The sequence below is a fragment of the Dunckerocampus dactyliophorus genome, chromosome 2 (assembly GCF_027744805.1).
Source record: "Dunckerocampus dactyliophorus isolate RoL2022-P2 chromosome 2, RoL_Ddac_1.1, whole genome shotgun sequence".
Classification (NCBI taxonomy): Eukaryota; Metazoa; Chordata; class Actinopteri; order Syngnathiformes; family Syngnathidae; genus Dunckerocampus; species Dunckerocampus dactyliophorus.
The window spans coordinates 20,663,504-20,688,989 of record NC_072820.1 but is presented as its reverse complement, the minus strand read 5'-3'; the positions used below and the strand labels follow the sequence as shown (position 1 = coordinate 20,688,989).

General features: G+C 41.0%; 1 protein-coding gene across 1 annotated transcript in view; it reads right to left on the bottom strand.

Annotated features, from left to right (window-relative positions):
- Nucleotides 1-25,486, bottom strand: part of LOC129174172 (neuropilin-1a-like) — a 54,992-nt gene that overhangs the window by 5,218 nt on the left and 24,288 nt on the right. Inside the window, exons 7-14 of the mRNA XM_054765860.1 lie at nucleotides 17,730-17,885; nucleotides 17,499-17,643; nucleotides 14,681-14,856; nucleotides 14,368-14,523; nucleotides 10,766-10,910; nucleotides 7,139-7,288; nucleotides 6,817-6,861; nucleotides 2,907-3,044 (exon numbers count right to left, since the gene is read on the bottom strand). Coding sequence (XP_054621835.1) covers nucleotides 2,907-3,044; nucleotides 6,817-6,861; nucleotides 7,139-7,288; nucleotides 10,766-10,910; nucleotides 14,368-14,523; nucleotides 14,681-14,856; nucleotides 17,499-17,643; nucleotides 17,730-17,885 — 1,111 coding nt within the window. The remainder of the gene's footprint in view (nucleotides 1-2,906; nucleotides 3,045-6,816; nucleotides 6,862-7,138; nucleotides 7,289-10,765; nucleotides 10,911-14,367; nucleotides 14,524-14,680; nucleotides 14,857-17,498; nucleotides 17,644-17,729; nucleotides 17,886-25,486) is intronic.

Sequence of the window (25,486 nt, the reverse complement as noted above, 5' to 3'; positions counted from 1 at the left end):
AACTCGTGTTTGTGTGTTCCTCCTGTACAAATGTGTTACAAATGTGGGGAGAAGCATGAATGGCAGACAGGAAGTGACGTCGGGGTTAAGACATGACTTTCATCTTGCTGTGGGTTACGGCCGCAACGGTAGCCTCTGTCTTTGTCGTCTTTTTCCCATAACTCCTTACTGTGTCATAGGGGCACCACTCTTGCAATTGTCCACCAATTTAATCCACTCTTTTTCCTTGCAGTATGGTTTTTATGAGTCCATCTGATCTTGTGATGTGCCCGTAGCATTTGAATTTTCGTTTCTTTACGCTGGATAAGAGATTGTCACATTCATCTTTGTGATCTGTTATAAAATTTCTCAGTAACATCAAATTTCAAAAGCCATTTTCTTCCATTGATGTTCATTGTTTAGGGTCCAGGTTTCACAAGCATACGTAGAAGTGGAAAACACCAGTGCTTTTAGGAATCTGATTTTGTGTTTAATGGTAATTGATTTGTCTTTCCAGATCAACTTAATTTTCTTCAATATAGAGGACGTCTGGCCTATTTTTGACCGAATTTCTGCATTAGAACCATCCTGAGTAATCAGTGAACCCAAATATTTAAATTGCTTTACATTTTCTAACTGTTTATTGTTGATGTTCTATTCTGATCATTACTCATAATCTTTTCTTTGTATAAATTTCCATTCCAAATTTGCATGTTGCTTGCTTGGGTTTCAAAGCAATTTCAGGTTGGTGATGGTTCTACCTCCAATTGATATTGAAACTTTATGGTCATGAAGTGCTTCTGACATAATTTGTTCTAGAAATATACTGAATAATATTGGGGAGAGTAGGCAGCCTTGTTGGACTCCTATTGAAGGATGGAACCATTCCCGTACTGTTCCTCAAAAGAGGACTGCACTCGCCGCTTGGTCGTATAGATGCAGTATCACTGTTATGATTTTTGATCCCATGTTGTATTTCTCTGTAGTGTCCCGTAGGGCTCCTTGCCACACCCTGTCGAAAGCTTTTTTAAAATCTATGAAGATGTGATGTAGTTTTTTTTTATGTTCACGGTATTTCTCACACAGGATTTTCAGGTTAAATATTTGTTTGACAGTACTTCTGCCTTACTGTAATCCTGCCTGTTGTTCAGCAATAATTGCTTCTGCTTTTGATTTTAGTCTTCCCGATAATATTGTCAGCATCACTTTACTGGCATGACTGATCAAACAGATAGTATGGTGACTTTCACATAGCTGGAGGTTTATTTTTTTGGTACGGTGATTATAAATGATTGGGTCCAAGGTGTAGGCCCCTTTTGCCCGTTTCCCAAGTAACGTTGAATATCTTGTGAAGCACTTTGATGGTGCCATTACCTCCTCTCTTCAAGAGTTTAGCCGGTGTGTTGTCCATTCCAGAGGACTTCCCACTTTTCAGTTCCTTGACTGCTATGTCTAATTCTGCCCTCAGGATAGGGGACTCTTCTTCATCATAAGTAAAAGACTCCGCTTTCAAAACAGATGGGTTGCCTCAGACGTTGAACTTATATAAATCCTTCCAGTATTCTGTCCAACGTTAGTGTATCTCTTTGTTATCAGTCAGGGTTTTTGCATTTTTATTTTGTGGTTGCAATGTTTTTCTGGTCCTTTGTGAGATCTTTAATCTTTTGGAACACTTTCTTGGTGTTATTCCTTATGCAAAGGAATGACATCTCTCAATATCCTGGCATTGTTCATCAATCCATGCTTGTTTAACTGCTTTCATGCTTACACCATTTACTGTATCTTTACGTAACCCTTTCTGCCACTTGATGTGGCCTTCTTTTTTTCCAAGTTCTCTTTGTCACATTTTACTTGTCACGCATGGTTTATTTGCTTTATGCTGCTTTCTCAGGACTTCCTCTGCTGTTTCAGTCATGCGATTGCTGAACTTTTCCACTGTATTTTCCAGGTCATCCTCCAAAAGAAGTAATGGGGCAGATTTACTTCCGATCTTGGCTTCAAACTCCTCTGCGATTGTTGGGTCTTGTAACTTTTGATTGTCGTATCTTACTCTTGCTGTTATTGTCTTGTTTTTTCTTAATCGAATTTTGAAGTTGATGATGTCCAAGTCATGGTCGCTTCCAATGTCTGCTCCTGGATACAATCTTGTAGTTTGCTTGTTCACCGCTGACTTGTGTCTTCTCTGTATAAGAATTTAGTCTAACTGATGGTGGTGGAGGTAGTTCGGTGAGTGACATGTTGTTATTCTTGATTTCTTATGTTTCCCAGAGTGTTTGCTACAACCATGTTATTAAAATTTATGAATTCAAGAAGTCGCCGTCCTCTTTCGTTAGATGTCGGATTGGTTGCTGTTTGTATGTTTGTGTCTAAACCAATTCTTACATTCCAATCTCCTTGAATGATTAGCACATATTTTTTGTTGACTTCACCACATTTTGCAGTTGTTTATAAACCTCTTCAATTTGGTTGTCATCGTAGTCTATGGTGGGTACATACTGTATACTTGAATGATTGTGATATCGAAAGGCTTAACCCTCAATCTTAGCTTCATGTGTCTACTCAATATCAGTTGACATCCTATCATGTAACTTTTACACTTCTTTTCTACCAGGAAGCCAACTCCATGTATGCAACATGAACATTTATTAGTGGTAAGTACCTACATATTTTATACTTTAAAAATGTCTTTAAAACATTTGTGAAGCATAAATTTGGATTATGCTGCTGTGCATCAAAACACATCAATTTTGTATACTGGATTATTATTAATGAAAAAAAGTAGAGATCAAGTGTTGTTCCAACATGGTGGACATTTTTTTACTCATGATGGTATTTTTTGGAAGCGTTGCGAAAAAGATTCCAGCTTCTGCGTTCCAGCTACAGCAACACACATACTGTATGAACACACTCACAAACACACAACTTACCCGTGTGGTCGAGAGTCGGCAGTCTGTGCGCGGCCGGAGCGCCATTGGTCTGGATGAGCCACTCAGCGCCAGAGCCTGTTTCCATGGTCCAACCGCAGAAGGAGGTGAAGTCAAAGTTGCAGGCAAACCACAAGTAGTCTGCAGCCCAGAGGAGAGAGTCAAGTGGTTACACACTGGAAGTTGTACGACCATAACCTGCGGCCATGTTTGGCCTGGAGGCAGTTGTGAAGTGACGGACACCCACTTGGACAGCAGCATGTTTGGTAGATCTTGTATTGGATCTCATAAAAGGCAACATAGTATTGAAGTCAGTCATGTTCTATGGTGGCTTACACTGAACATAATGTACAGCAGGGGTCACCAACACAGTGCCTGCGGGCACCAGGTAGCCCCCCACGACCACATTAGGCGCCCGCAGGCCTGCTTTTCATTCAGGTTTTCAGTTAATGTGAGAACACTAGAAAGAAATGTATTCTGAAACATAAAATGTGAGTTGTGGATACCAGCATTTTGTGAATGTTTTGGTAAAACAAGCATATTTGATTTGTTTGGGTTGAAATAAGGTATGAAAATCATTTCTACAAAAATGAGTAGCTCATGGCCATTTTCATTTTCTAAAAGTAGCTCTCATAAAAAAAAACATTGGTGACCCCTGATGTACATATAAGTAAAGACTGGCTGTACATCTGCTGTGCTTGTGTTTTACACAGACTTGACAAAGACTCAACATCCTGTTTCTGTGCTGCATTCAGGCTCATTTTCCAGTAGCGTGAGGAAGGGTCTGCTTGTAACATTAATATTCCACAACTATTCCCACTGTATGGTGGAGAAGGGAGGGAGTGGGGGCTTGCACCAGACTAAATCTTCCTGCAGATGCGCTGGAGAGACAGACACGGTGGTGGAGGGCGTTTTCCTCCATGAAACCGCTCAAGACGACACAGACACATGTTTGGGATCAGGAGCGTGACAGGGAAAGGGCGTGGTGCCACCGACATGCGGATGCGGCTCGTAGAAAACCTTAAAATAAAACCAAATGTAAAAAAGTTCCCACACTCCACCAGTCTTGGAGCATTGCCAGTTAACATTTATGGTACATCAGAAACACCAAGCAAAAATGTTTCTCTTTTCACCTACAAACAATCCCCATTCACAGTGACCTGCAAAAACAGTGTAATTTGCATGCCAGGCCAGTAGTTGGCGCTGTCACTGTCACTAGACTGTTTTCAAACGTCTACATTTTCAAATGGCTCCAAAACAGTGTTGTTACAGTTGTTACCAGTTTCCAGCAAACAAGGGCCTGGTGTAAAAGGCCTCTTTGTGTGTTGAGAGGCTAATAGGATGCAGCGATGAGCCCGGAGCCGCCGGTCAGCCTAAAGTGAGCTGTCTCCACGCGATGTTTTGGCTGCGCTAATTGAGACCCAGGAGGCCTTCATACATTGGCTGAAGCTCCTAATAGATCCCTCTCACGGCTTCTGTCTGTCTTTTGCATTTTGTCTACCTCTTCCATCTTTCTTCCATTTTGTTCTGTCAGCCATTCTTTGACCCTTCCGCCTGTTCAAGCGGCGTTACTATTCCCCTCGAAAAGAATGCAGGGTTGAATGAAGGGACGCTCCGTGCTCCTTGGAGGAGCATGAACCGGAGGACTGAGACAACTCAATGCTGTCTGTGGCTCATCAAGTGTGAAAAAACAAGCTGTGTGACCAAAACAAAGTGTTCCTGTTCCCTGCTTAGCTGTGTTTATAGCTAATTGTATTCCATTGGACTCAGGGCGTAGTCAAATGAGGCCATTTGTATCGTGATGTACTTGGGCGTAATACACTGCTCTATTACTGCAATTTCTCTGGATCATTTTCAGTTTTATTTTTTACATTATTTCTACTGTGGAATGTGCTGGCTGTCATTCATTACTTGCAAGAGGAGCAATCGCATGAATGGAATGACACATCTTTATCGCGTAACCGACTGTAGTCGCAGGTGTGCGAGTGTGCTGTGGGTTTGACTTTTGGATCATAGTGAGCCTTTGTATTTTATTTATATTATGAATTGTGGCGGTTATTAATAATGTGCAAGAAGCGATCGCATTGCTGTCATTTATGGCAGGGGTGGGCAAACGTTTTGAATCTGGGCCACATTGAATTAAAACATTTTGCATTGTGGCCAGGCTAAATATACTGTATATAGTCGTCCCTTGTTTATCGCGGTTAATTGGTTCCAGACCCAACCACGATAAGTGAATTTCCACGAAGTAGGATTCCTTCTTTATAAATGGCATATTTTCATAGTTAGAGCACAGAAAACTTGTTTATGACTTTCTAAATATGGTAATTTCCGGTGTATAAACCGCTACTTTTTTGTTAAACTTTGAACACTGCAGCTTATACAGCGGTGCGGCTAATTTATGGCTAGGTTCTAATCTGTTAACATCTCCTTTACTTCAGAACTACTACTAATAGGAGTATTGTAGGAAGTTATTATAGATAATAGTATAACAATATAACAGTCTGACTCACAGTGTCATGTACCAATACAATACCTTTTTCAATAAAAAAACAACTCTTGCATCTGAGCAGCACATTCATTGATGCCTGCCAGGGCGCTGCAATGATGTCAGCCTCCCTCAGGGCTCCTCTGGCTCTCTCTGGTGAACAGAGGCAGCATTGCAGTGACACCCACCCATCCATCCATCCATTTTCTATACCGCTTGTCCTCCAATGAAATGCTTAACTTACCTTGCATTGTCACAAACATGCTCAAAAATGGTGTCGTATCTTAACACGGGCTTATGCTTTCACAGGCTTCCATTTTGGTCAGACTTGAAGGTGCTCCAGGAAAAGTCTTACTTAGAACTAGTAGATGGACCCCGTGTCAAACTTTGTGACAGACTCAACACTGTTGTCTTTAAAACATTGTTAGTTAGCACAAGAGTAACCCACTTCACCTTCCAAGGAAGCACGATGTAAAAAAACAGTTCCCCAAAGTATGCTGATCGGAAAAAATAAATCAGTAATGGTGGTAACACGCATCCTGGACTTAAGACCATATTTCTGATTTTGAATCAGTGTCACTTTCGTTATTGTCCGAATTTTGTCGAAAAACCAGAGAAATAACCTGGAAATACTATGAAGTTCACATTGTGTGTCAGTGCAGAGGTCAGCTCATTTGCATCTAGTCTTCCTCGATTCAATTCTAGTTACACTGAGTGCGGACTATGCTTTTTACGTTGCGACGCGTACACGTTTTGTTGGAGTTTGGTCAAAGTACACGTTTTGGGTGCAGCAAAATGCCTTTGGTGCACAATGAGGTGTTATACTTAGGAAATCACAGCAGCTGAAATGTAAGTTCCAATGTTTTGTATTATTTCTTTCGTCATCTTTGTGACACACTTTTGCGTGTCACAAAATGGCAATGCGCAAAAGGACTAAAATTGACATCAGATTGTGTTTTATACACAACAAACCCCCCAAAAATTCAACCGTTTTCCCCTGTTTATGCAATGTGTTTGGAATATATTTTCATTTGGTTATAGCTGCAAATTACTCTAGTCTGTGCATCATGCACGCAGTATTTTATTCAGTGAGTACTTCCATTTTGTTATGGTCATTTTCAAACTCTTTTTGGTGCGATGAGCACTTTAAAGCCCACCTCCCAGCTCCAGATGTACTTCATATAATTGTGAGGCCTCGTTTTCCCTGGTGTGATGGCAGATGGTTGAAGAAGAGATTCATTGACTCATGATGACTGCGGCCTGGGGTACTGTATATATCATATGTTTGATATTCTGTACAGTGCACTCCTACTGACACAATCATGGAAATGAAAGTGAGAGGATGCAATGTTTGGAAGAGACGTCAATGTTCCAGCTCAAAAGAACAACAACAAGGAGCACAGAGACGCGGCAGGAAGCACTCACCTGGTATGAAGTCCATGACGGGGTCAGCGGCTGTGACACCTCCCGCTGCACACAGATGGAACAGGCAAGAAAGTGTCAAAGGTTAGCTGGTTTGGTCCCACCCCCACAGATGCCAACACTTAATCTGCACATGACTATTTTCTTAACTTTACTTTGAAAGCATGCATCTGTTTACATAACACAAAAACAACTTGTTTTCTACATGAAAAAAAAATCACTTGAAGGAAAAAAATGTTGTAAAGAATATGAATAGCAAATGTAAAAAAATATATTTTGAAGTATTGATACAATTTAGATGAAAGGCTAGAACTTAGTGGTCTACCTGTCGCCGTGTCGAAGTCCTCGGCTGTGTCGGTCTCGGTGGACAGCGTGGTAATGGGGACGGTGATGGGCGTCGTGGTGGTTGCCCCAAAAGTGGTCAAGGGAATGGTGGAGGCGGGCGTCGTGGTTGGCGGACCCGTGGTTGTGATGTCTGAATGACGAATGAATGGGGAAGGACCAGAGCGCCATTTTAAAATAACATTCATGAAGATTAGCATTCATCTTAATTGCATTCAAAGCAATTCATCATCCATTCATTCGTTCATTTTTTTTCAATGTTGCTTAATACTCGCTAGGGTTGCGGAGTTATCCCAACTGATTTTAGACGTGAGGCGGGTTACACCCTGGATTGGTCGCCAGTCAATCGCTGGGAACATATAGACAAACACTCATGTAAACACCACACACACACACACACTCACATTCATACCTCTGAACAACTTGGAGTTGCCAATTAACTTTTTTGGGGGGAAGAGTTGCCAATTTACCTAACATGCATGTTTTTGGAATGTGGGAGGAAACCGCAGTACCCGGAGAAAACCCACACACGCACGGGGAGAACGTGCAATCTCTACACAGAGATGCCCAATGGAGATTCGTACCCAGATCTTCTAGATCTCCTGACTGTGTGGCCAACTTGCTTACCACAATTCATCATCCTAGAGGTTCAATTTAGTTCATTTTAGTTAATTATTATTAATTCATTAAAATAACATTATCTATAAATCTAAATATTATATATGACGTATGTATGTATGTATATAATATGTTATTATATATATATATATATTTACAAAAATCTATATATTATTCATTTAATTTAGGTTGAAAGTTGAATTTACTGTCATAAAGATTTAAATGTGTAGAGCTCTTTACTTGACCATCGAGTCATTCTTGCTCAGCCTCGCAGCCCAGTGATGTGTATGAATGGAAATGAAGCAAACTGCGCTTGAATTAGCATATGTAGGCTATACGAAAAGAGGAAAAAAAACCCAGATGGCATGCATGCAATTTAAAAAAAAAATCGTGTTGGAGTGGGATGGAGGTGTGCTTCCGCTCTGCCGTGGAAGATTAAAGTGTTAAAAGAGATGTGTGCGCCTTAAATTGGACTGTCGCTGTGAAAACAGGAAGCGTCTTCTGATGAATGAATGTGTTCAAAGCTGTCAAATGAAATGCTACTTCAGTGGTCTAGCACCTTCTATGAAAAGGCCTTTTTTACATAGTATTTCATTTCTAATTTAGTCATATTAAAGCTGCTTCGAGACTTAAGAGCACTTTGCGTGACAACATTAATCACTGAAGGGCGCAAAGGTAAAAACAGGCAGAGATTTGTCTAATTAACATGTATTAGCATACGATGCTTTTGTGAAAACACGTCATCACATGTCAATGCTAACAGGTAGCAATGAGAGGCTAATACTGTAATCCCTCGTTTATCGCAATTAATTGGTTGAATTTCCGCGAAATAGGATTCCTTTTTTATAAATGGAATATTTTGGTAGTCATGGTGTCATGAGTTTGTAGTGCTGCTTTGCTGCCCTCTCTCTGCCATCTGTTGCAGCACACCTTCTACTAGCATGGGAGGAGCTCATTACGCACCCGCATCCAATTATGCACCTGACTACTTAAGCCACGCAGCCGCTCATACCTGTGCGAGATTGTCTTCCCGTTTACGCCTGCTTCATGCTACTCCCTGCCTTGTGTTTTGTGCCTTGTATCCTAGCTTTCTGGTCAATCCTGCTATTTTGAGAGTACTATGGTTTTCCCTGCCTGGCTATCTCCAGTAGTGGTTTTGTGTTTCACCTGAGTGTTGTATTATCCTGCTGGTTGTTTTGGCAGCGCCCTGAGTTAGCAGAATGGGTGGCAGATAGGAAGTGACGTGGGGTGTTCAGTTTCAAGTTTTAGCTTGTCTTGGGTTACGCCGCAACAGTAGGCTTTGTTATTATTATTATGTTATTATTATTGTGCCTGCTGTGAGATCATTTAAACGTGCAATAAAAGCCTGTTGTTCTGGCAATCATGTCTGGTGCTTTTCTCACCGAACAATTACTGATACCTAGTGACCAATGTACGTAGAATACTACATCCACAATTTGAATCATCTTCTTAATTCCTTATATTTGTACGTTAGTTAATGTAGCCATTTTTATGCTTGAAAATGCATAACATGGGCAAAAAAATATGTACAATTTGCTTAAATATGCATATTTTGGACTAATAATAAGCCCTGTTCAACCACAAAACTGCATGATTTCGTAATTAATTAAACCGTGATAGAGTGAAGGCGTGAAATTCCAACCACGATGTGGCGAGGGACGATTGTCCACAATAAAGAGACGTGCACACTGCTACATCACGAACAGGAGGCAGGGCTAACACGTAGCTGACACGTGGTTAAGCTACCAGAAGGTAGTAAAAGGATGCTAACAGATGTTAACAGGGGGAATATGGAGGCTAGCATGTGGCTAACAGGCTGTGAGTGTTTTTTTTGTACGGGAGTTGAGCCGGAGCACATAAATCACTCCAGACCGTAAAACGTTGGAGCACATCTATTCAACCAAAAACATTTTCCCCTCATCCACCTCAGAGGAGGTCTGGTTTATTGTGTCTCTCTCTAGTGTGTGGAATATTTACATTAAAACATTCCAGCCATGCAAGGCTTGGTTTAGGATTGCTTCATGTGAAACCTGGAAAGATGTACAGCCTTTAGAGAGGCACACAAGAGGGGTTCCACATAGGATTTTTCATGCTTCGACTCCTCAAGGCATTACTTCTATCACCACTCTCTATGCCTTCCCTGCTGCTTCTATTAGTCTATTAAACACACACACACACACACACACACACACACACACACACACACACACACACACACACACACACAAACACTGCATATACACACAACAGATACTGTAGCAGCCACACAGAGCAGATAAGCAGCATGAAGCGTTACCAGCTAGTTGATGGAGTTGCAACATTTTGCTCAGCTCTTCATTTTCTTTATTTTCCTAAAGCCTAAGCATCGCAGTGGTTTGTTGTAGTTCTGCTTTTCATCAAGCTTGCTATGATTTCATACTACTAAAATGCACAAACAGCTTTGTGGATGACATTTTCCAGATTCCCAAGAAATTGATTTTCTATTCAAACATTAATGGGATAGTTCGGATTTTTTGACATGAAGTTGAGCCCGTGAGCCGAGCTCTGGTCCGGTGCATCAACAGTGACAGTGATCTGGTCGGAATCCGACCAGAGCTCGGCTCACGGGACGAAGTGGGGGGTAAGTCACTGTTGATGAACTACACTGCTGATGGGGATGCCATACAAGTTCATGCCAAAAAATCTGAACTATCCCTTTAAAGCACAAATCAGAGAGAAGCCATGTAAACACCACACACACACACACACACACACACGCACGCACACAGACATACACGTAGGGAACTACAGTAGATTACATGAAGATAAATAATTATGTTCATTAAATGAGGACGCGTGGAGGAGACACAAGCCATGCACACAAATTACAGCTGGTTATTTTTAAGTGTTATGACCTTTCACGCAAAAAACTATTTTAGGCTAAAAACCCAATCTGTATAAGCTGGTCATACGGCAAACAAACTGCACCCACCGTTGAGTTCGCAGCCCAGCAGCTCCAAGCGGAGGCCTACGCCCTCGTTGGTGGCTCTCTCCGGGTAGATCCTAATGAAGCGGGTCATAAGAGGACCCATGGACTTCAGCTCTGGCGTGTCATGGTTCTGATTCCCGATGAATAGCTTGACAGTGAAAGGGAGAGACAACCAATTAACTATCCAAAAAACAAAGGAAAATACTGCAGATTGTCCCCATTAAGGACAAGATAACAACTGGTAAAAGTCCTTAGTGCAGCTATGTCCACGACACATTCTAAACACTAAATAAAACTTGGCCACACATCAGAACAACTACAAACTATTTGCTTCAAAGTTGATTAAATATATTTAACTACACAGCATACTTTAGCTACTGTAAAATGAATTTGTTTTTGCATGTAATCAAAAGCTGAAGAAAATCCAATAAAGTGGCCCCGTCATACTTCAATTAGTATGCGGCCATCGGTGGAAAAAGTTTGGACATTCCTGAGTTGGTTTGTCCATCTGGTGCACAACAAGGACAAAACAAAGTATTTGCATTACAAAGTGTATTACCAAGTGTGCTCCTCATCAAATATTCTGAGTGAACAAAAGGAGTCAATAAGAAGCATGAGGCAGCACATATGAAAGTGGTTGACCTGCCACAGTGATAAGATATGAAACACTACAAATGTGTAAGGTGCTGTCACATGTAGTCATGTCGAGTACATGTACATGCTTACAGAAGAATCTATGGGTATTTTGTGTGTGTGGCAATGGATGAAACATGTGTCTTCCTGTCTCAACAGGAAACATAGGAGCATCCACAAGTTTGTCTGCAGTGAAGCAGCAGGAGTCAGCCGGCTGAGCAACCTCCTGGCGCCGCCATCTGGAACGTATCGAGGTCGATGTTGCACTAGGGGGCGGGCCCAGGAGAGGAAGCCAGGCCTTGAAATCAATGACATGAATTTCCTCTCCAGGGTGAGAATCAAAGTTGCTCCGGGACCCGTGGGCCTTTTTGAGGTTGTCTTATTGAATCCAATGTGCTAATTCAACATTCCTAACTCTTCTGCACTCTTACTGTGCCCAAAAAGCACCTGTCAATCAAGCTACGTGGACTAACGCAGACATACACACAGCCAACAGATGATGACATTGCACAGAGGCACAGGAGGACAGTGTTTGCGAATAACTCAATAATAAACACTTGTGATTGCTTTACCTCATGCGCCTGCATGTAAAAGCTCATTTCCTGTACTTTTCTTGTCACAATAGTCTTTGTCTTTGCTTGTATTGACCAGTTCTAGGCTTTTCAAGGCTTTGGCACTGAGGCGGCGACCCCAGGTATCTAGAGAACAGGACCCAAATGCAGGTAAAAAGTATTTCTTAAATAATGAATGGCTGCCGTGCAGCGACAGGGATTTATTCATGAGTAGTAAGAACGCAAACAGGAAACAATAGCAATGCTCCAACACCCGACAAACGGCAAAGGCTCCACTAAAAAAATCAAAACACAAATGAGTGACGGGTGTGTTAGAACAAGAACGTAAAGCAGGCAGAAAACGGCACAGGCAAAACAGGACGAACTACAAAATAAGTATCAAAACAGGAACTAAAGGCATAAAAGTGAAACTAAACAAACTGTCACGCAGGCAATGACAAATTCAAGTGACATTCCAACAAACAAGCTCACATGGTCGCTGCTTACATTACATTACACTGTTTCCCCTAGTCTGACAGCTTCGGAGAGGCACCAGCAAACCCCAACACAGGAGGTCCTCGGTCTACGTACAAGTTCTGTTCATACGGTGTAAGTGGAGTTTTAGTGTAAGTTGGAACTTATACCTAAATTACAGCCAAGTGAACACTAAAGTCACTCACACTGTATACAAAACACATGAAGGACATATAAAATACATAATAAAAAGATTAAATACAAGAATTAAATGAAACCGTAATTAAAAAAAAGAACAATTCCTTACAGCTATCCCTGTAGATGTCTTAGGTCAAGGTCAAATTTATCTATATAGCATATTTCCAACAGTTAACTGCCCAAAGCGCTGTACAGCAGCCAATAAAACACAAAACGACACAAACATACCCATTAATAAAACATACGATTAAAAATACAGTAAAAACAATACACAAGAAATAATGACTAACAATTAAAACAGTCAAAACTATGCCCAGGTTAACCTGTGTTAAAAACCACTAAGATTTCAATGAAGATTTAAAATACTCCAGTGTTTGTGCAGATCTAATGATTAGGGGCAGGCCACTCAAAAGTCTCGGACCTGCGACAGAGAAGGCCCTATCGCCCCAAGATTTAAGATTAGATCTTGGAGCTGTTAAAAGCAACTGTGAGCTGGACCTCATTGTTCTAGCAGGAACATCAACAGGTATCGTCAGGTATCTAAGTATGAAGGCGCCAGACTATTCAGCGATTTAAAAACCAAGAGAAGAATTTGGAACTGGATCCTGTAAGTAACAGGTAGTGTAAGGAGGCCAGGAATGGGGTTATATGTTCCCGTCTCTTGGTGCCAGTTAACAGGCGGGCAGCTGCGTTTTGGTCCAGCTGGAGACCATGTATAGAGGGCTGGTCCAGACCACAATACAAGCAATTACAGTAGTCCAAGCGGCAAGTAATAAACAAATGAACAGCATGCTCAAAGACGTCAACGGGAAGGTAAGGTTTTATCTTAGTCTCAGGTGGAAGAAACAAGACTGGACCACAGCACTCACTTGTTTACAAAACCATCTAAAAGCATGCCAAGGTTTTTTACATGTGGTTGGCAGTATGATGATAATGGGCCCAATTCACTGCTCACACCATCTAAAAGAGCTGGATTGCCAAAAATAAGAATTTCTGTTTTTTTCTCATCAAGCTTAAGTAACTTAAGAGACATCCACTGTTTGATATCCTTGAGGCAGGTTAATAGAGCAGAAATGGAGTCTGTACCTGATTTCAATGGCAGGTAGATTTGCAAAACAACAGTCACACTAGAAGGTCGTTGCAAGAGATTTCAATAATGACAGCACTACGCTGCATAGTTATCACTGTCCTTTTCATAGGAGCACATCCTTTCACATGTTCAAAGATAGCATTTGACATCTTGGACCAAGCATGCAGCCAATGTTGATCTGCGTTTCTCCACTTCCTGAGCATTTTATGATGTCTAATTTCACTTCATTTTTCATTTTCACTTTCCTTTTCTTTGACGCACAGGCATCAGAAGACTCTGCCTCACTTTATTCTTCCACCTATACATTCTTACATTGAGCGCACTAGTTCTCCTTGTCTTTTTGTACAGTCTTAATACAGTAATTTATGGCAGTGCATCATAAGCACGAAACGTGGTAACACCAGGCCTGCCTGTACAATGCTAGTGGAAACACTGCATTACATTACTTGAGTCTGTCTGCTGGAGTCCACATTATAGTAAGAAGGTTATTTCATGTCAACAAGCTTTGATGTATGTATAATTGAATTTCTGGGGCCGTCACACTGCTACTATTGATGAAAAATACATGAAAATGTGGACGGAAATGTGGGACATGCACAACAACATGACAATGGATGCTTCAATCACATAATGTCTCAAGCATCTTTCTGTGGACCAACCTTGGGTTTGGTGGTGTTGTCCTCATTCACAATGGTCCACTCTTCTCCGTCCAAACTGTGGCCCACCTTGAACTTCTTCATGAAGACATTCTTGTCGCGGTGCTTCCCACCCTGAATGACTACACCGCTCACCATCTTGTCCTGGCCCAGGTCCACCTGGCAGGTCCAGTAGAGGGTTTACACTAACAATTAGTGATTGAGGTTGCAAAATGGCCTAGTGCGAACTGCATGTTTATGTCTCATCAAATAAATCAAGGTCCATGTTGGAAAATAAGCAGGTACCTTATGGTATTGAGTTAAAATGAGAGCTCACCTGCAGCCATTCGTTCCTGAAGGGCTGTTTGATTTGCTGGCCCGTCCAGCCCGACCTCCCCGTCAGTAAACGGGCATTTTCAGCCACCCAGCCTCGGTCGGCATAAGACGAGGCGCTGATCTGAGCGTCTGAAATCTGACCGGACACCATCCCAAGCATTCCAGAACACGAATAGTCTGGATGAAGACAGCAAGGAGGGGAAATGGAGATGAACAACATACCATCAAGCAATATACCGTACTTTCCGGTGTGTAAGATGCACCGGTGTTTAAGCCGCACTCACTAAATTTAGAAAGAAAAACAGATTTGAACATATATAAGCCGCACCGAACTATAAGCCGCAGATGTCCACGTCATAAAATGGCATATTGTGGCGCGCACGAGTCCATGAGGACCAGGTAGCTCTTTACTTGACAGGAGGCAATCATGAGCTATGAATAAACTCACAACAAGCTTATCAACCCATTGGAAATCACAGGAGGTCATTACTAGACATGAGTACCACACTATCTGTATCTATCTGTTCACCCATCTAAATTATCTGTATCCGTATCTGTACGCGCAGTGGGCGTGGCATAAACAGGGAGTAGGCGTGGTTTAACTGGAAATGGATAGGGGCTTAAACGTGGACTAATCAAAGGTTGTTTATTATTCAGCCATATGTGTATTATGTATGTGTATAAGTAATTGTAGAAGAGTAAGACTTTATTATTTCATTATTTTTTAATGATATATGTGAAGTTGGTGATTCATGCAAACATCCAGTGATGGCAAACACGAAAATAATCAGCCTTGTTCACTCTATTTTTCTCAAAAGCACCACGTTCAGTAACCAACGAAGTTTTCCAACTGACTTTATATCACCAGCCAGTGTGTGACTTGGCAATCAGAGTGTGAAGAGTCAATACATAAGTAGCTACCCAATGATAAAAAAAAAAAAAAAACTTGATTCATAACATGTATACAGATCAGTATACAAACCCAGTGAGGATTTTCCTTCATCACGATTACGGACAATGACGAGCAGTACTCGTTTCATACTCTGCAAAAAGGCATTATCCGTAACGGATTATCATTACTCAATATAACAGTCAGACTTATGGTGTCATCTTACAAAGAATGCTAAAATCATCACACTCAAATCAACACTCAAATGCTAGGAAATATACAATAAATGTACCAATACGAGTTTAAAATAAAAAGCAACTATTTTAACAGCTTCCCATTATGCATTTTGTCCCATCAAAGCATAATTTACCCCTAATGATTTACTTCTAATTTCTTTATCTATTTCCTTCATCACTGAATCTATCTATTGCTACATATTCTCTATACTTTTCTCTGTTGATCAGAAGTTGGTGACAGTTAAACACAGGAAGTGAACAAATGTTTTTAATGACAACACACAAGTTACTAAAAGTCAACAGGTTATACACATTTGAATGAATTATCTGGAATTGCTGAGACATGGAATATGGGGTGGGATTAAATAAAATATGCTTCTTCCTACTACTTTTTGGACATGTTGAATTGTGTACATGTAATCATGTGATGCTCCTTAATGTGACTTGTTCAGCATGTCTGAAACAAGTAAACCGTGACCGTGTTTGGAAAATGATGCTTGCAGAGCTCCATTTGGTGTTGTCATCTAGTCATGAAACCAGTTTGCAATTACGCGCACACTTTTTACTGGAGGGATTTGACTTTTTACTGGAGGGATTTGAAGTCAATAAGCAGAGAGTATCAGAATCACTGGAGAACATGTTGTGAGTTGAAAGTGTCGTCTCAAGGGTGTTTGACACCGACAGACTCTCTGGCTGTTGCAGGCGATGCTACAAGCGACCTGGAGGCTGCGATACAATCTGTTTGTCAGTGTGGCCCGCCTTCTTTCCAAAAAACTCATCATTTGTGTGTGTGTGTGTGTGCATGTGTGTGTGTGTGGATTTGACTTTTAATTACTGAAGGAAACTGATGATTCTTTGACAAAACAATCCCAAGACAGTTTAAAGTTGTAATCTACACCCATCTTAATCAACTCTCAACTACATAATATAATCATTTGAAGCTATTACAGGCGGTCCTCATGTTACGTGTTACTATGTTTCATAGTTACAAACAGACTCTCATAAATTATTAATACTGTATAAAAGAAAGAGAGTAGTTATGTACGCGCAGTTGGAGAATACATAGGAGGAAGCATACGTAGTTGCATGTCGCCACACTGAGAAAGTACATCACTTTTGTTGTTTCTGGGTTAACTTTTTTCCCTTCATGAGGTCTCCCAAGCAAGATGGCAATGTGTCAAATAAAAGGAAAGTTAGAGTGAAAATTGAAGTGAAATTAGACATGGTAAAATGCTCACAACGTGGAAAAACGCCAATCAACATTGGCTGCATGCCCGCTCCAAGCCAATCAAATACTGCGGCAGTCATAAAGGATAAAGATGGTATCTTTGAACCAGGTCAAAGGATCTGCTCCTTTGAAATGGACAGTGATCATTATGCTGTCAAGTGATCTCATTATTGAGCCTTCCTCCTCCCAATAAGCCCATCTCTCCCTCCCTTGCAAGTTGCAACGCCCCTTCCAGTGTACAAGACAACCACAGAGATAAAAGTAAAAAAAAAATGTTTCTTTTTTTGTTAAGGTTTCATTTAACGCTTGTATTTACTATTTTTATATTAAATATTCTATATGTCCTTCATGTGTTCTATGTACAGTGTGAGTGACTTAGGTGTCCATTTAGGTATGATTTAGGTATGAAGACCGAGGACCTCCGGTACAAATACTAAGAGCTGCATCAACATTCTGCTTTGGCTACCTGATGTTCTGCAGCCGTAGATCTCGAAGCGCATGCAGATGCCTTGCTCCCAGGTCATGGGCCGAATGCGGACGTAGCGAGCCAGAGTCTGTTTGGGTAGGATTGAGCGAGCCTCGTCAGTCGGGTTGCGGTTTCCTGGAAAGATCTGCAAAGAATGATGAGGAGGCATTATTTTCTTGGTCGAGGCGAGACCGAGACTTTTGTCTTGGATGTCAGGTAATAAAAGATGACCTTCTGCTTGGAGCCCTCCTTCACTGTCACCCAGTCCTCTCCGTTAGAGCTCAGGTCCACCTTGTAGGAGCGGACAAAGTAGTGCTTTTTGGTCTCTTTGGAGATGGCGCCTTGTGTGCCTATGGCAGTGATGAACCTTAGGAAGCCCAAGTCCACCTGGAGACCACAATAACAAGTTAATTGACATTTAACTCAAGTAAAAAAGAAATAATTTTATTTCTTCTTCCGGATCAAAAGGAACCAAAGCTAAGAAGATCCTACATAAACATTGGACAGAGTCTGAATACGTTCAGTGGTGGGTATGCACATGTTACATTTACATTTACATTGGTGAGTAAAGTGGATCAGATCTGGATTGAATCTGGTTTGTCATTCAAGTCATGGCACTGCCATTGCATTCACATTCTGTTCAAACAGGATTTGACCTAAAGAAAGTTGTCTTTACAGGCGCTCATGTTCCCATGTTTTGTCTCCCGACATTTTATGGTTTATGTACGGTCTCCTATAAATTATTAATACTGTACAAAAAGAAAAAGAGAACTAGTTATGTGTGAGCGGCGGAAGCACACTTAGTTGTGCGCCGCTACACTGAGGAAGGACAACAATTGTGTTCTTTTTTTGTTAACTCTTTTCCTGTCATTATGTCTCCCAAGCAGGAGGCAGACTTGAAATGAAATTAGACAAAAGCATCGTAAAACAAAGTGGAGGACGCCAATCAGCAGTGGCTGCATGCCCGGTCCAAGCCGCTCAAACACTGATACCATCATTAAGGATAAAGATGGTATCTTTCAACAAGTGACAGGACCTGCTCCTAAGAAATGGACAGTGATAACTATGCAGTGTAGTGGTTTCATTGTTCAGACTTCCTTCTCCCCATAAGCCCGTCTCTCCTTCCCTTGCAACACTCCTTCCAGTGTGCAAGACAACCACAGGGATAACAGTAAGGAGTTGTTCTCTTTTTTTATGACTGTTTTGTTTAATTCTGGCATTTAATCCTTTTATAACTATAATGAATATGTCCTTCATGTGGTCTGTGTACAGTGTGAGCGATTTAGGTTCATTTAGACCTAGTCAACAGAGCAATAACGTCAGTCTAAGAAGCGGCCAAAGAAGCAGCCAGAGGCTAGGGATCAAGTGCAAGGACCCTTGCTGGCCTCAAAGCAGAGGGGGCACACATGGGACGCCAGGTGTTGCAGATGAGCTCTCTGGAGGTGTCATGGGCCTATCAGTGGGCCTACCATCGAAACACCAATGAAGAAGGGTGCCTACCTGACGACCCTAATGAAGTTTGAACTTCCCCCCCATTCTTGCCCTTACCCAAGGATAGGGTGTGGGGGAAGGCTGAGCGATGACCCAGTGGGCAGTTATTGGTCCCAGCTCGGCATCTGTGATGTGAACATACTCTGAAGGCATTGTTGCAGTGTTGTTACTAAATGTGTAGACAAGAAGATGCACACAAACGAACAACCACCCTTGAAGAGTGCAGGATACAGGCATGTCTGTCATAAGGAGAAAAGAGATAAGAACTCCTTCCTTTCCCACTTTTAAAAACATTTCCTGCAAAAGTAATGAGCTCTTTCCTCAATCTTTGCCTCCTCAAAGAGCCTCTTAAAGCCACTCTACATCATTTCAGCTTCTGTCAGGGCCACGGTGCGACACCCATAATTGATTTTATTGAGTTCAAATGTACCATAAAAAGACAGGAGAGGTTGTCGGTTCAGACGTCATCATGCAGCACTTTATGAAAACTGTAACTTGAACATTATCATCTTTGGAAAGACTCCATCTTTAATAACATATTGTATTTAAGCTCATTACACTGTTGACACTGTATGTATTGTCGTACTGTATGTGTTCCTGAAAGAGGATTCTGCTAACGTGTGATCAAACTGCAATGTAGTGTGTGTGTGTGTGTGTGTGTCAGTGTCACTCAATCACACACACACACATACACACACACACACAAGGAATGTGTGTGACATCACGACACTTCCACTACATGTGCATGTGTGGGAACCAGCTCTGCACCAATTTAACGGCTGTCTGCACGCATCACTAATGACTAGTGCGTGACCTCTTGCATGTGTGTGTGTTGCTGTCGTTTATGTGTGTGTAGGTGTGTGTATGTGTGTGTGTGTGTGTGCAGGCCAAGCTGAAAACTGAGGGCTTGTGTTAGACCAACAGGAGACTTTATTAGGTTGTGAGCAAAAAAAAAAAGACCATTTATTTTAACAGCTATGTAACACTTCACTCACCAAGTGCATGCCTGTGTGTATGTGTGTTTCTGTGTGAAACTGAATCTTCCTCATCACACTCTTTTGTTGTTCACTTTCCTAACCTGTCAAAAAAACCCAAAACAGAATAACAAACAGCAAATGCGCTGTCATTCCTTATTCCAATATAGGCCGATATCGGCATCAAAATGAGAAATTGGTTCATATCGCTATTGATTTTTCTGCTGATATTCATATTGGTGTGCGAGTGATGGTCTCGTGCTCCACATTGCAACAAGCCAGCTAGCTCAGTTTGTCTGCAGTTTGGAATTACTTCCAATTTTCGCCTTTGGAATTACAGTATAAATAGGCAATTTGGAGTAACACCTGGCTAGCATACCTGCAGCAAAATAACAAGCGAGTTGAATAAGCCCAGTTTATAATTTCACTGATTGTATCAGTCCAGAATTCTTATATGGATGTTTGTGCCACAAATAAATGTGCAGCTTTCCATTCCAAACTGTGTCATTGCCAGCAGTAGCTAATTCTTATTTGTGAATGTATTAAGTCTAACCTATCTTACGTGATTGTAGGACAACATGTGATTTTATTTGACAACCAGTCATGTTTTTAAATGACTACTTTGTTGAGACAAAATGTTTAAAATAAATATGGTACTTTATCTGTAACTTAGATTGCATATCATAAATTTACAGTGTTTATTTGTGACAGTGGCATCACAGTAAAAGAAGCATAATGTGTTCATTACACAAGGTTATTTTGAGAGAAGAGCTACTGTCTATACCGGTATGGCTTGATATCGGTATCAGTTGCTGCCTAGATGGATTCACACATTTAACAGCAAGATTTCCTTCATCCAATGTCTTATTTACACTTCATGGAAACATGATCCTCACATACCTATTTTATGCACTTTACTGACAAAAATGGCAGAATTCAAACATGTTTTCCCTCTTCAAATAAATCCCTGGCAAAGAGAAATTACTAGGTTTACAGCGACTCCAGGCTACATCTTTTTTTTTTTAACCACATGAAATGAAAATGTGATCTTAGAAGGCTGACAGATATGCTGGAGATGTTCTATCCTCAGAGGAAAACCTTATTAAAGAGATACTTATCATCAAAGAGCGCCGACGATAGCAGAACGTATTAAATATATGTGTGCATGTGTAAAATGGTACAACTTATCTAAAATGAGGAATATTTCACAGGGTGGGGAACGCACACTCACATCGGTCTTATCGCTCTATACTGTATTTTCTCCAAGCATGTTTACGCTCCAGGTGAAACTAATCCATTCCATGACATTATGTAAGCACCACATAGGAATGTTTTATCTTTGTTGTGTGCAATATACTGTACAGGCTGAAGGTTTGGACACACCTTCCCATTCAATGAGTTTTCTTTATTTTCATGACTTGATTCTCACTGAATGCATCAAAACTATGGATGAACACGTGGAATTATGTACTTAACAAAAAAGTGTGAAATAATTCTAAACGTCTTATGTTTTAGATTCCTCATAGTAGCTCAAAGTAGCTTTTTTTGATAGCACTGCAAACCCTTGGTGTTCTCTCAATGAGCTTTAGGAAGTAGTCACCTAAAATGGTTTTCACTTCACATGTGCCTTGTCAGGGTTACTTCGTGGAAATTCTTGCCTCATTAATGGGGTTGGGATCATGGGGTTGTGTTGTGTGTGTCCAAAATTTTTGGCCTGTACTGTATAGTTTCATCATTCATTATACAATACAGACATGATCTAAATGGTGATTATTGGAGGAAAACAGACCGTTATTCAAATGGTTAGACTTGTTTCCTGTTTGGTTTTTGGCTTTTTTCAAATGCTGTTTGAGTAATAACACTTGATCAAATTTTTTCTAGTATTCCACGCTACTAAACAAACGATAAACAAGGAACGAATGTATTCTGAAGTGAACCCTGTTGTACATCCAACTGAACATCTGTGGAAGGAGCTGCAACATGCAGTCTGGTGAAGACATTCATCAAACCTGCCGCAGTTGTTCATCCTGTACCGTGGACCAGAAAAAGGGATGTACCGATCTGATATTGATATCGGAAAAAAATCTCAGATAATGGCACTCCGATGCAAGTGGTTCATTCCAAGCACTTCTATCCAGCAGCAGCCCTTCTTGTTAAGGGCCTTCATGCAGAACCCACGTGTTTACAACAACAGAGTGTGGCGATATGTTCAGCAAGGAGTAGGAGTGATGTCGTTCATGTGGCAGTATTTTTCGTTAAAGTCCAAAAAAGACGTTGCTGAGTGCAAAATCTGGCGTGTACGAGTTTCCGGTGGTGGCAGAGAACTGGGGAATTTTACTATGACCAACCTTACTGCACATTTGAAGAAGGATTTTCGCAACACCATGGCTTCCAGAAACATCCGCTGCTGTTTGAAGCATTCGCAAAATGTGAGAAACTCCCACAGGATGGCAAAAAGTCATTGGCTGTAACAGAAAAGAGCCAGCCCCTGTCGGAGGTGAGTAATGTCGAGTTTAAAAGCTTCATTGAGCACCCCGAGCCTCACTACATTATGCCTATTATGGATAAAACTATACACCACATGCATCAAGAAGTAAATGGGTCAGTTTTTCTCATACCTACTGTTGCCGACTATTGTGCTCCGTTTGAGTAATACCACTTGATGGAGCTTTTTCTAACATTCCATGTTATTAAACAAGTAAGAAAAGCATGTGTTCATGCTGATATCGGATCCATATCGGTATCAGATGATATTCAAGTCTGCAATATCGGAATCGAATCAGAAATAGAAAAAATTGTATCGGGACACTTCTAGCTAAAATACTTGTTGACAGATGCAGGAGTCTTGATGGCAGTACTTGCTTCGGAGGTTGTGCAAATAAATATAGTCAAACTGTTTTTGAACGCCCAAGTTTTCAGATTTTTTCATCAAAATTCTTTCTTGGTTTTTGTACACTGTCTTGGTTATCATACAATATTGCAGGTAACAAACACATCCTTTTTCCCTGTACTGTATCGTAGCACAGAATCTCGCGCCCAAACTAAGCACCCTACAGGTTTAAGAAACACTATGGAGGAATGCAAAACAAAGTACAGAGATGGTGTCCATGTGGCCGATTTCACCAAGCTGTACGAGAAGACTGCATCAACAATAAGTTCCATCCAGGTAGGATCAAGGATGCTAATGATGCGAAAGAGGTAAAGGTGTCAACAAAACAGAGACCAGTGGAAAATGTTGAGAAGTTGTTGGTGTGGATCCCCTGCTCCCTCTCCCAACAGGTCTTCAATAAAGGTAAAAGTGATGCTAAATGTCCATTCATCCATTTCAATCAACATTTAGAATTCTTTTACATTTTTTCTACATGTAAAACTATCAATTCTCTATAAAATGTATTTTTTAGTAAAATGTATGGGTGTCTGGAATGGATTCATTGGATGTACATTATTTCCTATGACAAAAATTGCTTTGGTTTTTGCACGTTTTGCTTTTGGAACAAATTCATAATGTAAACTGAGGTACCACTGTATTAGATCATTTTTGACCAGTCCAGTTTCATTCGACAGCAATTCAAAAGCAATGTGTAAGTTCCATTCATTAATTTTTAGTACATTTTTCTGTACATGATCACTTTTGTCAGTTTCCTTTTATTTCAGTGATTCTTGTGGCTTGTTCCTTCTTTGGTGTAAGAGTACCAAAAATTTCCACCACGTGTGTATGAAACACATCAGGGTATACTGGCACATTGAAAGTTGCCCAAAGTTGGCACTAAGTGAGGAGGATGATGTTGCCCAAACAGGAACATCTTCTCTTCATGGCGCCAGCTGTTGCGGTCGTTAGCATTAGCGCGTAGGTCAGAGCTACATTGTCCAGAGTTCCTGCGCCCAGTGGCTGAAGCTAATTGATCTTCCATCTTCCAAACATTTAAAAGCACTTGGCAGCGTCTCCGTGCACGTACGTATGCTGAAGAAGTGCAGGAAGGGGGCGGGACTCGCTAGCAGTGTGGCTAAATGGGATTGAAAGAGAAAAAAACAAAACAAACAATGCTACTTCCTGCCAAAACAGGATGCTGTCTCTTGGGTGATAGGGAAAGAAAGAAGTTCAGCTTGGAGGTTCTCACAAGACATTTCACAGTCTGGAGGACCTGATATGAACAATGCGCATGCAGAAATGTTCCACAGGAGAAGCTTTATAGCTAAACAATTAACAAGTTCGACAGGAACTGAGCATCCAACGCCACAACTTCTTACCACCTTGCACATCCGCTCACTGGGCACAACATTATGCCTACACAATAAATATCATACAGCAGCTCTCAGTATGATGCAGTACACTCTATAAGCTCTATATCACAGCATATCATAGCAAGCCTAAGATACCATGCAAATATGACCCCCTAGCAGTGGTTCCAACTGGTTTGGCTGCGAGTCCCACCATCACCCCTTAATGGCTAGCGGCAACCCAACCCGTTTCAACTCAAAAATATTGAATTATTTAATTAACAGACATTGCAGTTTGAATTTGAGGTAGTGCAAAAATAACACGGCGTACCAGCACGAAACAAGTTCAATGAACATTTAGGAACGTTTGTATTCACAAACTCAAAATTATTGTAAGAAAACGTTTGGTCTCTACTTGCTTGCTCAGCAGACAGATGCCAGGTTCTTAATAAAGTTCCAGTTGACTTCAATTTCATTTCCTTTGCTTTCAAGCACTGTAAAACTCAATATACAGAAATAAAGCATGTCAATTATAACTTACATTATATGCAAAACCATTCCTCTGTGGTGTCCAACATAAATAAAAGGCATTTAAACAAATACGCTATCGCTAATGTTAATTTACATTGAAATTCCCATAAACGTCTTAGCGATTGGCAATTGCGATTTACATGGCGATTTCAAACACCTCCAAATATGACAATTAAATAAGCAACTAAGAGAAACTGCTGACATATAATAAGCATAAGATATTTAAAGGCAAACACTTTATAAGGCTCAACAAGACACAGGTCTAGCACATTCAACATCAAAACAAAAAATCTTCTTCAGAAAGGCACAAGATTAAAACCGGCAACCCAAACCCACCTGTTGAGAATCACTGCCCTAGACCACCTGACACAATATCGAAGCAATCATTTTGGACACAGCTCTTTCCATTAGATTGTACTTAGAGTTGTGACCAGTGATTACAAGTATATGTGTTTCCTGCCTGCTGTTTATATCACTTCCAAACATGGACGTAGAGTTGTGACCAGTGATTGTGGGCGTTTCCTGCCTGCTGTTTACATCACTTCCAAACATGGACATTCATTGTAGAGGTTCACCACAGGTAGTGAGACTAAAAACGTTGTCTGGAGGATCTTTTGTTTCCCCCATCTGACTTTGACATGGTGCCCCGCTCACAAGAGGCCTGGATGTATTCTCCAGATGCCGATGTCTTCCTGATGGCGTCAAAGAGATCCTGACGACAAATACTTCTATGTCTATAAATACCTCAAAAGTCAGACAAGTCAGGAGGGGAAG